The sequence below is a fragment of the Pristis pectinata genome, chromosome 18 (genome assembly GCF_009764475.1).
Source record: "Pristis pectinata isolate sPriPec2 chromosome 18, sPriPec2.1.pri, whole genome shotgun sequence".
Classification (NCBI taxonomy): Eukaryota; Metazoa; Chordata; class Chondrichthyes; order Rhinopristiformes; family Pristidae; genus Pristis; species Pristis pectinata.
The window spans coordinates 19,653,593-19,672,043 of NC_067422.1; the positions used below are offsets into that span (position 1 = coordinate 19,653,593).

General features: G+C 38.5%; 1 protein-coding gene across 2 annotated transcripts in view; it reads left to right on the top strand.

Moving 5' to 3' along the window:
* engase (endo-beta-N-acetylglucosaminidase) overlaps positions 1–18,451 on the top strand; it is a 75,988-nt gene that overhangs the window by 52,276 nt on the left and 5,261 nt on the right. Inside the window, exon 14 of one of the 2 annotated variants that reach the window (XM_052032905.1) lies at positions 14,216–14,250. In XM_052032905.1, coding sequence (XP_051888865.1) covers positions 14,216–14,250 — 35 coding nt within the window. Of the gene's footprint in view, positions 1–9,740; positions 9,792–14,215; positions 14,251–18,451 lie in introns of those variants that run through there. The other variant, XM_052032907.1, reaches the window with a different exon arrangement.

Here is an 18,451-nt window from a genome sequence, read left to right on the forward strand (position 1 = left end):
CTATATTATTGTCGTTCCATGTACTAATCCAGCCTCTCAAACTCATCTGTTTTACCCGTTATTCTCCTTGCATTAAAATAAATACATTTCAGACCATCATTCCTGCAGCGTTCATTATCCTGGCCCTGCCTGTTTTTCTTGTTAGACTTGCTCGACTTAACCTCTGCCTTCTCCTCAATCACTTCACCTGCTGGCCTCCTGCTCCGATTCCCACCTCCCGCCATACTCCCGAGTAGCACTAGCAAACCTCTCCGCAAGGATATTGGTGTCCCTCCAGTTGTGGTGCAAACTGTCCTTTTGTATGCCCCACCTGCCGTGGGAAGAGGTCCCAATGATCCAGGTATAAGAAGCCCTCCCTCTTATACCATTAAACAGTGGCAAAAGAACACACTGCTGGAGGAACTCCAGATGAAGGATCTCGACCTGAAACATCGACAGTCCATTTTCCTCCACAGATGTTGCCTGTCCTGCTGAGTTCCTCCAGCAGTTTGTTTTTGCTCCAGATTTCAGTATCTGCAGACCCTTATGCCTCCACACATTCAGCTGCACCAGCTTCCTGTTTCTGGCTTCTCCAGCATGTGGTTCAGGGAGATTACAGCCCCAGAGGTCGTGCACTTCAACTTTTTACTTAAACTCCCTAAATCCTCTGTGCAGGACATTATCTTTCTTCCTGCCTATGTCATTAGTACCAGTATGGACCACGACCTTTGGCTGCTCACATTCTCCTTTCATAATGCCCTACTAGTTACAATTCTTGCACCCTTTTTCTATAAGTGGTGTTGGTATCAATAGTGCCTGATTTATAGAATGATATTTGGATTTTCTAATTCCTTATTTACTCACTCAGAAAATAGGAAAGAAATAAAACAATTCATTTTAAATTGCTTTGAAAATTATCTACTTCAGTCTACACAACATGCAAAGGGGAAGGATAAGTGATAAATGGCCTCTCATATACTGATGCCACCAGCATTTTCTCCAGGCTTTATGTTCTATGGTACCCAACTTTAAGCAGCCTTCTCTCTAGTCTGCAAGGACAGCTTTTTTTAAAAAAAATAGTTGTAAGAGATAACTTAAGAGTTAGTAGTTATTAAAGAAAGTCCCAACTATACTAGCATGTATTATATCATGAGCTCCAAGATGCTAGGCCAAGCATTTGAGTGAAAATCTTTTGAAGTGCCTCTTAAGATCTGAAGTATAAAGAGCAGTGTATCCTGACACTTGTGCAACATTATTCCAGGTGTAGTATAGAGCTATTGCAGACTCGTAGTATCACATATGTAGATGCTATAACTACACAACTGTAAAAATGTATATTATACTATACTTTTATGGATTGAGTATTGCTTGCACTATCCTCACTTTTTTTGAAAAAAGGTTACACATGTTATGTAGTTCTGATGAATTTTAAATTGGATTGAGGAAGAGATTTTGTTTTCAATTTCCTTTTCGGGCTCTTCCCAGTGCTGGACTTCTCATCCTTAGCGAATCTGCATTTGTCCTTGTGTCTGCTATTGGACTCATAATCTTGGGAAGATGCAGAAAGGCTTGAGCCCTCCACTCCTGCAGACCTACACCTACTTAGAGCCTGAGGTGTGCGACATCCAAGTTCCAAGGTATGCCTCCCCACAACACCAGCACTTCCTCCCTCACAATTAGCCAAGTGGCAGTGCTCATTCCCCATCAGATTTTACTGGAGACGCCACTCATTCTTCACCTGGGGAAGAAGTGGATCGAGGCACAATCAAGAGGTGCTGGAGGTAGGGAAGGCCATATTGGAATACACTTTGACAGGATGAGCTGTCACTTCACCTTTTACCCAGCCTCCAGGGACAGGGTTATGAGATGACTCAAGCCACCTACACAATGTGCGGCTGCGATAAATGGCGACAAGTGGGAGTTTGAACTGAAAGAATAAAGTGTAAACCTTGAGCAGGGTGGCATCCGGTCACAGTACTTTGGGAAAGTTATTCATGCATGGGAGATTGCACGGAGAAACTGATTTTGAGCTCAGGTACCAACAAACAGCTATGAGGAGAAGCTGCGATTGTTAACATGGCTGAAGGCATGTTTTAGGGATAATATTATTGAAGAGTTCAAAATCATAAATTGTTTATAGAGAAGGAAAGGTAATTGTTGCATTCTACAAAAGGACTGTTTTCCAACTTGGAGTATGAAAACTCAATTTAGCTACATCACCTAACACATGGGCACAGTCCAGGGTGACAAGAGAGGACGGTTGTATTAGTAAATTCAAGAAAGTGCTGGATAGTGAAGGATCCAAGAGAATAAGAGGAACAATATGGGATACAAACACTGCAGTGGCTAGATGCATTGCTTTTTTTCCGATTTACTAAGTTTGTACATTTCTATAATGAATTGCTTGTGATGCTGGATCAAGAATTCACTCACATGCTTATTTAAAAAAAAATTGTGCTTAGTTGTATCCAGTGCAGAGGATGGAAAAATCTGCATGCCTTGCTCAATCCTTCAGATCTGGTTTGCAAATTACAGCTGCTATTAAACTCATTGCAGCATGTTCCGTAAATAAACATCTGCACCATCTTCACAAGAGTTTCACATCCCACCCCACCAAAAATTTCAGGGGATATTAAAACTGACAACGAGAATAATTAATATGCAGCAGAAAATGATTTTACAGTCATTTGATCATGGGTCTCACACTCAGATTAATTTGTACATCTTAATGTCTGGAGCTGTTTTGCAGCTGTGACAGGCTGTTGCAGAAACACCAAATAGGAGCAGCTCTGGTTAATGACTGCTGTAAGTGAAGAAACCATGACAGAAATTGATGAAATCACTTGGCAAAGGAATTGGAAAGTGAAGAAGCATTCTTCTTCACTAAGAAACAGAAATTGTCCTTACAAGTGCAATGGCTGTTGAGCTGAAAGAGAGTCATGAATCTATTACTGATGTTTCCATATAGCAGCATTGCACTGGCCAGCCAGAGTGGAGCTCATTAGTTAATTCTCCTATCAATCAAGTTTGATATCCACACTGGTAACAGTAAATGAGATAATTTATGTATGACTATCCTCCACTCATTGCTTTTCCCAGAGAAATTATCCTTGCTTTTCTTGGGAAAGTTGCTGTTGTTAATCCACCATCCGTGCTTTAAATTCTCTCCATTGTCGGAGTAAATTTGCTTGGCATTCAACCTGTTTGCTGGGTTTTATCGCCTGCCCCATGTACACCCTGAGTGGCCAATAATCACATTATTGATGCCACCTGAAAGTAAAAGAACACAAACAACAACAACTTGCTTTCATGTGGTGTCTCCACCGTAAAACATTTCTGTTGGGGGTGAGCAGATTACACAGCCAAAGTTTTACGGAAACAAAGTCAGAGGGTTATGGCTTCCTACCTTTCTGACCTTCTGACTCCCACGTGGTTTTTCAAAATTTAAGGATTTCTGGAGATGCCATCAAAAATTAAGTAAGTTCATTGCCAAAAACGATAGAAAATTGGTTATTAAGCTCAAATGGCTCTCAGTCAGAATGTTGGATTGGAAGTTATAGGAGATGCTTGGGTCCTTCAGGAAGGATGAGCACATGACCAGATAACTCCATTGCGTGTCTTTTAAATGTACTACTTGAGTCAAAACAGCCGAGTCAATGGAGATGGTGAAGGGGCACCCAATAAAATGATGGATAGAAGAAGCCAGCTTCTGACAACAGACCCCACCAGAGGGAAAGCCACAAGTGAGGAGGCTGGAGAGGCTGAGTTTGTTTTCTTTGGCATGGACGAGACTGATGGGGACCTGAATGAGCTATGCAAAATTATGAGGGACATTAACAGGGTAGATGGCAGGAAAACTTTTCCCCATAATAGAGATGTCAAAAACTTGGGGACATATGTTAATGGTAAAAGGGAAGAGGCTTAGAGGGGATCTGAGGAAAAATCTTTTCACTTAGCTCTTATGTGTAATTGATGGTTGGCATAGACATGAAGTCAGAGTCATCGAGTCATACAGCACAGAAACAGGCCCTTTGGTCCACCATGTCCATGATGACATCAAGTGGCCCAACCAATGTTTTATAAAGTTATACCAAGATCTACTTTCTCTTATACTTGGTGCCCCAGCTAATGAAGATAAGCATCCCATATGCCTTCTTCACCACCCTATCTCTCTGTGCTGCCACCTCCAAGGATCTTAGGACTTGTTACCAAGGTCTCTTTATTCTTTAATACTCCCTAGTGTCCTACTATTCATTGCGTATATCCTAGTCCTCCCAAATTGCATCACCTTGCACTTATCAGGGTTAAATCCCATTTGCCATTGTTGTGCCCATATATCAACTGATCAATATCGTCCTGTAGCGTTAAACTGCACTTCTCTCTATCAATGGCAGCATTGATTTTCTTGTCATCATCAATCTAACCAATTGTACCTCCTACTTTCATATCTATGTCATTAATGTATATAACAAACAATAATGGTTCCAGCACTGATCCCTGTGATACACCGTTCATCACAGACTTCCAATCATAAAAACAGTCCTCCATCATCACCTTGTGTGTCCTGTTACGAAGCCAATTTTGGATCCAATTGGCCAACTTGCTCTGGATCACAATTGGATCTAACCTTTTGGACTAGTCTGCCATGTGGGATCCTGTCAAAGGACTTACTGAAATCTATGTAAACCACATCAATCGCACTAGCCTCACCAACATGTATGGTCACCTCTTCAAAAAAATGCAATTAAATTAGTCAGATGGGATCTGCCACCAACAAATCCATGCTTTTCCAAGTGTAAAGAAATCCTGTGTTTCAGAACTTTTTTTCAGTAATTTTTTCAGAGTAACTGGCTGACAATTGTCTGGTTTGACCCTGTTGCCCTTCTTGAATAAAGATAGCGCATTTGCTATCTTCCAGTCACCTGTGGCCAGTGTAGATTTAGATAACTTTGTAAGGGTCCCAGCAATCTCCTCCTTTCCCTACCATTGCAGCCTGGGATACATCTGGGATACATCTCATCTGTCCCTGAGAAATTATCCACCTTTACTCCCACCAAAGTATCCAGTATCTCCTCAATTTTAATGGTGGGCCAAATCCTTATATCTATGTTGTTCAACTCATAAATCTATAATGTCATCACTGCATGGAACTCCCAGTCACGTAACAACAGCTGAAACCATCAATTAAATGGTTGCATTAGGGGAGGAATCCGTAACATATAAGAACAAAGCTAAATACAAACTAAACAGGAAAGGACACCGCAGACCAAATAACATAACAAAGGACATGAAAATGCTCAGCAGGTCAGGCTGCATCTGTCAAGAGAGAACAAAGTCAATGCACGAGGCCAATGACTTTTCATCAGGACATAAAAGAGAAAGGAATAAAGCAAGTTACAGAAAAGCAGAGCAACAGGATGTTGAGAGATAAAATGGGAGAATTTGTTGTTAAAAATGAGTTAAACTCTACAGCAAAGCAGTGTGTGCATAATAATTCAGCAGAAATGGAAGGAATAATTCAAGACAAGAAACCAAATATAGTAGGGATTACTGAGACATGACCAGAGAAAAATCTTAAAACTCTTTGCAGGATATAACCTATTTATAAAAGATGGAGAAGGGAATAAGGGAAAGTGGAATAGTTATACTTATATAATGTAAGGGCAGTGGAAGGAAAAGGATGATTCTGCTAGTGAGACAGAAGTAGAATACCTGCATGTGGAGATGAAAGATAATGGCCTACATCTTCTGATTAAAAGGCAGCAATCCCACTTGGAGTTGCATAGCACTGCTCAGGTTTGGGATTTCCCAGCAAAGACTTGAGAGCTGAATGTCTCCACCACTGATCACCACTGATGTTCTCCCATTGAACTCTTCCTGGAGTCCAGCAGAGAGTGCAAATCCTGTGTGGACACCTGCCCAGTGATCATCTGGTACCTTCAGCAAACCCATTCATTTTAATGGAGAAAAGGGAGAAGGGCAAGGAAAGCTAAATCTCTTTTTTCCCATTTAAATATAGTTAACAGTGTTTTAATGATTTGCTGGTGTTTTGAGTATTTTTATTTCAATTTTTGAAATGGGATTTTTTATACTATTTTAAATGTTTATTGTTTTTGACCCTTTGCTTGTCAGAGACATTCCCAAACATTTCATCTTTCTGACAAGCTGGTAAGCTTGAGGATGGGGCATAACTGGCTCTCAAAGCAATTCTGGGAATGGTGCCTGTCAGCTTTGACAAGTGTGGTGCTACATTGCAGCTCACTCTTCATCTGGGAGCAGGTTTACTACTGGAGAATTGTGCCCGGGGAAACGGTCCAGGTAGGAGCAGGCTTCAAGGAGACAGGTAAATTTAAGTGACCCACAGAAGATCTGGGCCAACAAAGCTTCAATTTCACAATAGGTGGTAGCTACAGATCAATTAATAACTGAAAGTTCAGGGAAATATATGGAAACAAGCTAGGAAAGTGAAAAATCATCATGGGGAATGTCAGCTATCTTGAAATTAGTTGTGCAGCAGAGGTAGGCAAAGTGAACTTGGAATAGAGTTCTCACTGTGTAGCCCAGTATGCAAGAAGCCTAATGAGGCAGGTTTCACTGCTGGATTCAGTATAAACCTGAGCGAGTCAGAGAAGTGGAAGCTGGAGAATGTGTAGGCATTAGTAACTATAATATAATACACTTCAAGATAAAACTGAGATGGCAAGAAACTTGGCAACAGATCAGAGGAAAGCCAGTTTGAGGGGCTGAGGTTAGAACTTGGGAAAAATTAAATGCATAAAATTACTGGCAGATAGAGATGTAGAGCAGCAATGGGAAACATTTAAAACAGTATTCAGCATCTAAGAAAAAAATATTCTGCTAAAAGACAAAAATAAGATAAACATTTATGAGAATCCATTGATTAGCAAAGTCATAAGGGAAAAATTGAGGGTGCGGTAGGAGGATTGGCCAAGTTCATTGACAGCAGGCTTGATAAAGGAGAGGATGGAGAGATTAGAAGAGTACAACAAAAATAGGAAGGCAACAGTAATTGTGAAACTAAATTATCAAGAAGGCAAAACAGTAAAATATTCTACAGGCACATCAAGATAAGGGCCATTAAGAGGCTGTGAACAATAAGCAATGGTAACAAAATTAAATCATTGCTTGGCTCTTAGAGTTACCGGGGATTCAGATCAAATTGACCTGACATCAGATGAAAGTGCAGATGAAATAATCGTGTTTATTAACTAGTGCTCATCCTTTTATTTTAATCTAGTCAAACTCAAAGAGGATAAATCTAAATGGATTGTATCTATACATTTAAAGAAATAGCAGAAGCCCCAGAAGACGAATTTAACATTTCATTAGTGAAAAGTTGTAATGGCAGGGAATTGTTGGTTAGCTAATGCTATAAATATATTTAAGAAGGGAGATAATATGTATAAAGTGACAGCTACTTCAAGAGAAAATTTTTAAAAAACAAAAATAGGACAATCCATAGCCAATATGGGTTTCAAAGGAATAAAGTGTTGCTTGACCAATCCCATTGCGTTCTTTGAAGAGGTAATAGAAAATAGACAGGGTTCATGTAGTAGATATAGTTTATTTAGATTTCCAACTTGTTTTTTGGAGACAGAAAACACAGAGCTAGGGTAAAGGATAGCTATTCAGAATGGCAGAAGTTGGAAAGTGGATTCCCACAGGAATCAGTGCCGGAACCCATGTTGTTCACAACTTATATCAATGATCGAGGCCTAGAAAACAAAAATACAGTTTCTAAAATTGCAGATGACAGAGAATTATTGGGGAGCTCAAGTAGTAAACTTACAAGAAGACAAAATCTGCAGGATGATTTTCAATACCAATAAGTGTGAGGTATTACATTTTTGTTAAGAATCAGAGGCCACTGGAAAGAAAGAATCTGAAGTGGGTGCAGAAACAAAGAGATCTTGAAATATACAGGTTAGTAAAAGCAAGTCAAGCATTTTGTTTTATTTCTTGAGCCACAGCAACAAAACGTAGAGAAGTTATGCTAAATTTGTATCGAATCTTGCTGCATTCTGAGTACTATGAACAATTTTGGTTAATGAGGGGGATAGGGAGGTGCCGGAAGTAATGCACAACAGATGTTCAAGAATTAGCATCAGAAGTACAGGTTGTATCCATCAGTAAAGAGTGAATATGTTGTATGGCTTTTCTCATGAAGAGTGAAGAGTGATGGTTGACGAGAGAGACTGTTAAAGTTTCAAAGTGTTTTGCTAGACTGAGGAAACGAGAGGACTTCCAGTGGCAAGCAGCATTAAACCAAACATCATCAACATCAGATTATCACCAAGGAATCAATGGGAAATATAGGAGAAACTTATTTATCTGGAGGGTGGTGAAAATGTGGAACTATGTGAATGATAGAAATTCAATAAAGATGGCCTAATAATCATAGTTGTGAAAAGGGAATAGAGGGATGTTCTGATAAGGGTTAGATGATAAAAGATGGGAAGGGTCTTCAGTGGAGCATAAACTTTGCCATTGAGTGATTGGATGAAAGCTATTTCTATGCTATATATTCTCTGTAATTCTGATTTGGAAAACTTGATGTTTCTGTAATGATAAATAAATCCAATACAATATCATAAATATTCAAGAAAGGGTATGTACTTATTAGTCTTTAATGATAACAAAGCCAAAGGACATATAACTTTTGTGAAAGGGGTCAAATTGATTAATTTTGACTGCAGACTGCAGAAGGCATTGAAAAGGCAATAGCAAATAATTTAGGAATTCTTGTGGTTATTGAGATTCATTTTTCCCTCAATATTTGTAGTTACAGAGGATAGTGCACATTGTATCTTACAGTACAGGCTGGTAGCCTATTGCAGTGCTGTTACAGTTTGCAGAGCAAAAGATTGATATTGAGTAAATATTCATTTGTGACCTGAAAAGAAATTACTATTTTGCTTCCTAATGTTCTCCTTGAGCAGTAGGTGGGGTAACCTGACTATAAATATTTTCCAAGTGGCAATTTAGCTTGAAAGTGTTAATGTTCCACAAGTGAAAAATGTTATTGGGCTAACAAGTGGATTCCACCATCCAGCTGACATGTGGAACAGCTGTGGATTCCAGAATAGCACCTACATGGTCCAAAAGTTTTTACGCCAAAAGGGCTTTCATGTTGTTGCTATCTGTGAAGTGAATGGACCTCTGATCCCCTCATAGAATCATAGTCATAGAATTAAACCACACAGAAACAGGCCCTTCAACCCACCATATCCATGCTGACCATCGTAACCATCAATATTAATCCCATTTATCGGTATTGCCCCATAATCTTCTACACCTCAGCACTCATTTTTTTTGTATGTTCAAAATACTTTTTAAACATTGTCAGAGTAGCTGCCTCTACCACCTCCTCAGACAATGCATTCCAGATAGGAAGTTTAAAGGGGATGTGGGGTGAGAAAGTTTCTCCTCACATCCCCTTTAAACCTCCTATCTCTTACCTTAAATCTATGCCCTCTAGTTTTAGAGATCGTTGCTCTGGGGAGAAATTTCCTATTACAGGGGACCCCTGTATTGGGGGGGGGGGGGGAGGAGGGGAGATTGTGTTCCTAGTAAATGGTTTGTATCACGATTTTACATCATGCCGTCTACCTCCTATTACCAAACCAACTTTGGATCCAATTTGCCATCTTGGATCAGTGGGCTTTAACCCTTTGCACCAGTTTCTCCATGTGAGTTATTGTCACTGTCAATGTAAAAATTTTCTTTCTCTTCTGCTCCAGATTTTGGAACACACAATAAACATGGGAATGTGAATCAAACAGATATGCAGCGAGGGTGAAAAGAGATTTGCTCCTCCATTCATTAGCAGTTAGGAATGTTAAAGTGTCTGGACAGGAGCAGGTTCATCCTCACATCTGCAGTGGATACTGGCTCAATGACTGCAAAGGTTAGTTGCCCATCAGTGTCTCCAATGCTGGCTCCTGGGAATCAGTCAGCTCCCTTGTTTCAGTGCCACTCCCCATTACATGGTCCAAGTGACTTCTTTTGGTGCCCTTTTACCTCAGCAATTCCAGCTTTGACAAATCCTATGCTAGGGGAACTTTGGGGGCTGAAAGATTTACTGTTACAGGGGTAATGCATGCTGACTGATAGCCACACTTGATCTTATTCTTCACCTTTTCTTGGTGAACAATTGTCAACCTCTATCATGTTTCCTTTTTGAAAGATGTTTTATTCCATTGACTAATGGGATAATCTAAGGACTTTATATATTCTGAATGCTGGTGGAAGCACATAATGGAAATTTGGTGTTTGTAGATAACCTACAACACACAGGAGGGCATTCTGGCCAGTGATGAGCTACCCAATCAAATCCTACCTTCCAGGACTAGGTACACTGTTCTCCAGGTCATAGCTCTTCAAGCACATACTTAAATGTGATACGAGTTTTAGCCTCTACCACCCTCTCAGCTAATGAATTCCAGACCGCTAGCTAAACTTACGCCCTTGGTTTTGGACCCTATACTCCATCTAGGATTTTCATAATTTTATACATCTCAATTAAGTCTTCCCTCAGCTTTTTGAAGAGGACAATTCCAGTTTTACAATTTTTGTTCTAACCACAATTTTCGTCCTAACTACAATTTTCCAGTCTTGGCAACATTCTTGTAAATCTCCTGCACTCCCTGTCCAGTGTCATCTGAAATATGGTGACCAGAAATGTATTCTAGTTTGTGTAGATCATAGTACAACCATAAACTAACACAATAGTATGTTGTATTCCTTTCTAACCACCAGATTGACCTGTGCCATTACCTTTAATGATTTGCATACTATCCTCCACCACAGCATGACTACACCACAAATTACTGTTTATTCTCTTGCCTTGTTGCACCTCCTCACACGTGTCCGGGTTAAGTTTTGTTTGCCACTTATCTGCCGGGCAGACCAGACCAGCAACATCTTTCTGCAGTCTAAAAACTTCCCTTCTCACTTTCAACCACACAGCCAATTTTTGTATCATTTGCAAGTTTGTTTACTGCACTTAAGTCTGATTCATAATATATATTACAAAAGACGAAGGGACAGGGTAAAATTGTGCAGATCATGTGGTTGACTCCCCAGTTCCAGCAGGCTGGGTCACCTGCTTGGGAACACGGAATTGGATAGGTGCCGATTACACTTCAGCTCTAGAAATATTGAAGTAACCACTGCTACCAGGTTTCACTTTATGCTATTGATTTACCCCAACTGGTGTACAGTGCTAAGCATTTCAAAAAGATGATTTGTAAATAAAATTAGTAATTACAAAAAGCATAAATTCAAAAATTATAAGCTGGGAATGATATATTGGAAAGCTCGTGTCTTCATGTTCTTAGAAGTGATTGAAGCATGTATTTCAGAAGGTGCTGATTAGAATAGAAAGGGATTTCTAATCTGTCATTTCATATTATTGCATGATGACTTTATTTATTAGAGTGGTAGATCGACATTGAAATATTATAATAAACTATGCCTGGAAAACTCAATGCAACTTTCCTTTAAAACAGAAATATAACAAAAGCTTAAATGTTTCCAATATATCATTTTTCCGACACTTCAAACTGAAACTACGGTAGTCTCTCTAACTGCACTAGACACAGAACTGACCTGCAGAACACTCAGTAGTGCTGAGCCTTCTTTCCTATTTGTGAAATATTCCTCTACTGACAGATCCCTCAGAATATACGAAGCATTTTTGTGTATGATATCCAGTTCTAATAGTTGAAGCAATTTTCTCAACTATCTCGTAAAATGAAACCCCGAAGCATGGGATAACCAAACAGTTTTCTTCTCAGAACAGGAGAGGAGAAATAGGAGCAGGAGTAGGCCATCTGTCCCTTCTAGACTGCTCTTCAATTCATCAATATAATGGCAGATCTTCTACCTCAGCTCCACTATTCCTGTTTTATTTCTATATCCCTCAATACCCTTACTATCTCGAAATCTATCAATATTTACTTCAAACATACTCAGTGACTGAGCCTCCAGAGTCCTGTCAGGTGGAGAATTCCACAGGTTCACCATTCTCAGAGAACAAATTTCTCCTCATCTCAATTCCAAATGGCTTATCCCTGGTTCAGAAACTGTGACCCCTAGTTCTGGATGACTCAGCCAGGGGAAGCATTCTCTCTGCATCCATCCTGTCAAGTCCTGTAAGAATTTTGTAAGTTTTGATGAGATCTCCCCTTATTCTTTTCAACCTAGAGAATATGGCATAGCCTACACAATCTCTCCTTACTTGGTAAATCTACCAGCTCAGTAACCAGTCTTGTGAATCTTTGTTGCACTCCCTCAATGGCAGGTATATCCTGATTTTAGATGAGGAGATCACAATGCCGCATGTGCAGAACCACCAAGACCAATATAATTGCAAGAAGACTTCTTTATTCTTGTACTCTAAACCTCTTGTAATGAAAGCCAATATGCAATTTGCTCTCTTAATGGCTTGCTGCACCTACCTGTTAGCTTATAGTGTCTTGTATACAAGGACACCCAAGTCCTTTTGAACATCAGCATTTCCCAATTTGTCAGCATCTTAAATATACTCTGTTTTGTGCCCCAAAGTGGAGGCCTTTGCATTTTTCCATATTATATTTCATTGGCCACATCTCACCTACTTTTGTATGACAAGCAAACCTGAAAATATGTCATTTGGTCTTTTCAGCCAAATGGTTGATACAGAATGTGAATGGCTGGGGTCCAAGCATCGATCCTGTGATACCCAGCCAATCACAGCCTGCCTATCTGAGAAAGGCCCGTTTATTCCCACTCTTGGCTTTCTGTCTGTTAACCCACTCTCAATCCACCCCAGTACATTACACCACTTTTATGTACTCTAACCTTACTGACCAACTTCCTGTGAGATGGTTTTTGCCTTGCTTTCTGCAGTTATTTGTCCCTTCTATCAGTAAACTCCAAGTCACAAGCTGCAGCACTTACACAGTTAGCTACATTTCCTGATTGCATCTAGAACAGGGTAAAATTTTTTCCATGAAGAATAATATTATTCTGCACAGCATACCTGGAAGACTGTATTGAGTTTGTCATGACTGAAGTTTTGAAGCCAGAATCTGGATTGAATTTTGCCCATTGGACAGAGACACTTTCCACAAACTAAAAACTTTTCACCAGCTATGTATGCATCTATATAACTATCTTTACATATGCTTAACACCTTAGTAATGTGAACAAATGTAGTGTATTAGTTAATGCACTAAACCTGGTGCTACCTCATTTCATCCACCATTGTATTAATAACTATTAGTTCTCATTACTTTCCCAATTCTTTATTAAAACAGTTGAGTCTGATGTTGATTGAGCTATTAAAATTAGATTAAGGTAACTCTGGAATCATATGGGGTGGAAGTTAAACTGCTACAGAAGGGCTGTTTATATTTGTTTGTATTTATAGGTAGCCATAGTAACTGTATGTATCATTAATCTCCCTCTCGCACTGAAATGTCATTTGAATTTCAATCTTTACATTTACCTCCCTCCAGGGAAATGTAAATTGGAGAGGCTCTTTTTGTCCTTAAGTGGGTAGAAACAATTCATTACTGCCTTTAAGTGCCTTGGAGCATGTTTGAGGAAATGCTAATTTTATATATTTTATATCTTGTGTTCCTCCTCACTGCAAATCTTATCCAAAGGCAGTTAAAATTTGTACAGCAAAAAAAATTCATACATTTTCTGAGAAGGTATCCTTTATTGTTGGTTCAGCAGAAAAAGAGGATACTAAAGTTAAGCAGTAATTTCAAATTCAGGAAGACATTTAACGATAATAAGGAACTATTTCTCTCCTATCAATTTTGAATGGGTGCAAGGTGTGGTGGGTTGGGAGGAATTAGTTTTATTTCTTTCAGTGACCTAATATAAAGTCAATGAACATTTGAAGTAAGTGCTTTAGTGTTTTTGGTTGGGCTGGTTATGCAGACCTTTATTGTTCAACTGTTTGAGCACTCCAGAGAGAAAATACAAGCTTAACATTTTATATATTAATCTGCTGGCTGGTCTGTTAACAGAGACATAATGAGGTTTTATTTCCCCTGTGTTTTTTGCTTATTTGTAGTCCTGTTTTTAACTGAAGGTCTTAGAAAAAGAAATTGGACTTGTTGGTTTGCAATGGACCATAGTGAGGAATACTGAGAACTCTCGATGTCACCATACACTACTGGTAAGCTAACATAATTGTTTTTCTGTTTTCCGTTTCAAGGGTGATGGATCAGAAGATAAACCCATGAGGAAAAGGTAACACATTTTCTCTGGAACAATAAAACACATTTCCCTTTTTCAATTAATGGTGGAAAATTTCTGGGAGCTAAGCCAAAAGGAGATATTATATCTCCCACTCACTGGAAGTTTGTGAATTGTTCATTTTTAAGTAAATTCAAGCTGATAATTTAAAATGTATGAAGCAATTACCCTTTCAGACTTGTGGTTTTATGTTCAGTACATGGATCAGTTGATGATTTGTAGTACCCACAGCTTACTCTCCAAAACCAACCCATTGACTTTCTAACTTTTATTTCCTTCAGATTTTGGTTTCCTTTACTTGTGGAACATCTATTTTAGGGTTCTAAAATCTGCAAAGCTTTCTCACTGATTTATAAATCCTTTTGCAAGGAACTTGCATTTCTAAATCAATTTTTACTAGATTTGCTTCACCTAACTCTTACTTATTTATAAAGGTCTATTTTAAAATCAGAAAGTATTTAAACTCTAAGTCCAACTGTAAATACTGTGAAATCCAGTAATACCTTTCCCCTAAGAACTGTGTCACTGTTTAAAAACTTAGTCCCGTTCAATCCTAATTATTGAAATCTCAATTGTTGGAGACATTTATAAATGCCTTTATAATTAAATCCTTGCTTTAAATCTTACAGGAAAGTAAAGATTTATATTAAATTAGTGAATGCTGACTCCAAAGGTTTAGCGAGATTTAGTAAATCACATTTAGTAAATTGCACTAAATTCCAAATGTAATATTTAGATAAACCAAATCTGAATTTTAATGGTCATATTTTGAAAGTAAAACATGAATAAATCTGGAAATCATAAATAATGTAACAAATGGAAATGTGAATGTGTACATGAAAACCTCGTACCTTATCTCAATGAGTGCTTGAATCTTACAGTATGCAGTAAATACCATTGGATTGTATCAGAGACTGTACTATCCCAGACAATTAATTAATTTAAAGTAACAGAAGTGCCAATATTTTGGGAAGTTTGAAGAAATCTGGTAAATTCAGTTACCTCCATTAGAAAACTTACACCTTATAGATTACATTATAATGGAATTATTTGATTGGACCACATGCAAACGGAAATAAATGGCAGTCCCTGGGACAAAGTGTTAGCAAAAAGAAAGCATCAATATGATTCTGTAGTTATGGAAAGTGCACAATTATTTCATTGCACCCCTATCTTATGGCCACTGGCAAAGTTAATTAAATGAAAAATATTATATTTTATAAAAACAAAATCAATTTGGGCTTTGGAAATGAAGATCGACAAGGTAAAGTTGCCCAATCAGCAAAGTTGCCCTTCTGCTCTTAATCAATATCTGAAATATTCAGCCTTTGCAATGCCGACGCTTTGGCAGTGTTCAAAAAGCAATGCTAGTTTAAAGGTGAAAAACAATCATTTTCAGCTTTTATTCTGATGAATTGGCAAGCCTGAGACACCAGCCAATTATGCTATTTGATTCCAATGAAGTCATTAAAGTGAGCAGTTGATTAAAATTTAGCATGACAAAATGAAACTATTCAGCACAGCCAGGAACGGACCTCTCTGTCAGTGCCAACTTTCCCATTTACTGAACTAGAATCTATCACTTGGGGACAAAAGAAGGATCTGAGCTAATTCAGTGGCATAAAATATTCAGCATTCTGGCACACTCAGAATTACAGCCATTTGTTCCCTTCACGCTGCTGCCCTCTCTCTCTTTTTAAGGCAAGTATAAAAATAAGCTTAAAAAAATGAAAAGGGAGTTTTATTCAATTGCAGGGCTATCAAATCACTTTCTTCTCCTGATGGGAGAGGCAATGAGTAGTTTTCATGCTGGGACAGTATGAACTTTGGTAGTCTACAGATCAACACTGGGACCTTAAGGTCATGTTGGTCTGGAGAGGTAGAAGCAAAATGTGGTTTCCCTAATGAGTTAGTCTGAGAATTTAAAGCCTAGTATTAAGTGTGGGTGGCTGTATTCATTGGCGCTGAGTAAGCTTGCATTTCCACTTTGATTGTAAGCGGGGATAAGAAATAAGTTCATAACAATTCTTGACTATACATCAAATAATAGTTATCAGTATATCTCCCAAGATAACATGCAACTCATAAAACATATTCTCCATGCTGTATCTTCTAAAAATTTGCATTGCAGCACTTCCAACACAAAGTTTTAAGGGTGAAGATAGCTAACCAAATATCAGATCTCCATGGGAATGTCTCTTTAAGAATATTTATTCTTTATTAGAGTGTACATTATTCAATGTTTTCAGACAGACCTTCATGGATTTTCTGTGTTACAAACAAATAGAAGCACAGAGTATAAGATGGCTTGGAGATTTTCTTTCACTGAAGATTTTAAAGTAGTTGCGGGGAAAAGCATTCCAAAATTCAGTAGAAGTGTATGTCCAACAAAGTGAGTTCATCCTCTTTGGATTCAGGAAACCTAGACCAGACATGAGGATGAGCAGGGAGACCTAGGGGTCCAGGCACAGGTAGAACATGACATTGGAAAGGCTAACCAATGTTTATGTTAAGGAGCCCAAAATACCAAGGTCTAGAAATTGTGCTGCAGTTGTACAAACCTCTTGTTAAACTGCATCAGGAATACAGTATTCAAACCTTGGGAAGAATATATCAGCTTTAGACTGCAGATTCTCTGAATGATACCTGGGCTGAAAGGGCTTAATTATGAGGAAGATTTACTTAGTATTCTGCTTGCATATTAAGGGGTGATCTAACAGAGGTGCTTAAGATGATTTAAAGTACTTTACAGGGTAGGTGGACAGATACCACTTCCTCTCAAAATTAAAGCTAGACCATTTGGGGATAATGCCACAAAGTATTTCTTCATTCAAAAAGATGGAAGAAATTTGGAATTCACTCTCTAAAAGCTGTCAATCCTGGGTCAGTGGAAAATGTCAAAACTGAAGTTGAGAAATTTTTGTATGTGTGCAAAGGGATATGAATCCAAGACAATTATGTAGAGTTGTGATACAGATCCACCATGATTAAATGGTGGAACAGACTGAGAGACTGTATGGTCTTCTCCTGGTCCAAAGTCTCAGGATTTAGAGATATTGCACTGCTGTATTCATCAATCTGACATATACTCTTTTAAATAATAAGCAACTCTGGCTCCTACTCTCCTTGGCTAGAATTCATAGCTGCTTCAGGTGGTAAATTCTCTTTGCCTTTACCTTGCCCCTTCATTCGTAGTCTCCTTTAAACCCATCTCTGTGACCAGGCTTTAATGTCAACAACCCATTACCTTCTTTGCTTCAGCATCAATTTTCACCCTATTACACTCCTGTGTGATACTTTGAAATGCCTTCCTAGCTCAGACACTTTTAAATTCAAGTTATTGTCTTTAGTTCTTGTGAGCAAGATCACAGGAACTAAAATCTTAATTAGCAGTCCTGGAATTGTTTCTGCAAATGTCTCCTCATCACCTCCATTCTATACACCTTTAATTTTGCCTCCTATTTCTTAGGCCAACCTATTCTAATATCTCACTGTGCATCTTGGTGGCAAATTGTTATCTGAGGAGCAAGAACAGGTCATACAGCCTCTATAAAATCAGTTCAATAAAATCATGACTGAACTGACCTTTGGCCTTCAAGCCATTTTCCTGATGGATCCACAGAACCCTTAATTCCATTATATTCAAAAATATATTCAATGACTCAGCACATTAGAGTCGGAATTCCAAAGATTCATAAACAGAGGAAAAGAAACCCTCATCTCCATCTAAAATGGGCAACCCATTATCCTGGGACTATGTTCCCTTATGCTAGGTTTCCTCACCAGAGTTAACAGCCTCTTGTTATCAATCCTGTCAAGCTTTCCTATATTTCAACAGGATCATCTAATTTCTTCTAAACTTTTCTCATGCTTTTCATTTTTCAAAATACCAGAGAGTATAGATCCTATCATCCAAAGCTGTTAATCAGCCTACTATTAAGTTTTGGGAACATTTTACCATTAAAGGCTCTATATATAAAAGCACATTGTTGTTAAATCACCTTAGTTCCAATGAAGTTGATGGACCTGATGCTGTCTTTGCTTTGTTGCCCTCACGTGGACAATAGTGTGTTTATAGTCTTCAATTTAAATCTTGGTTTTGAATTACAAATTAAAAAAAAGCTTTGATACAGCTTGCTATCTTGAATGCATAAGCAACCAAGAAGACAAGATAACACAGTGAGATGCAGAATGT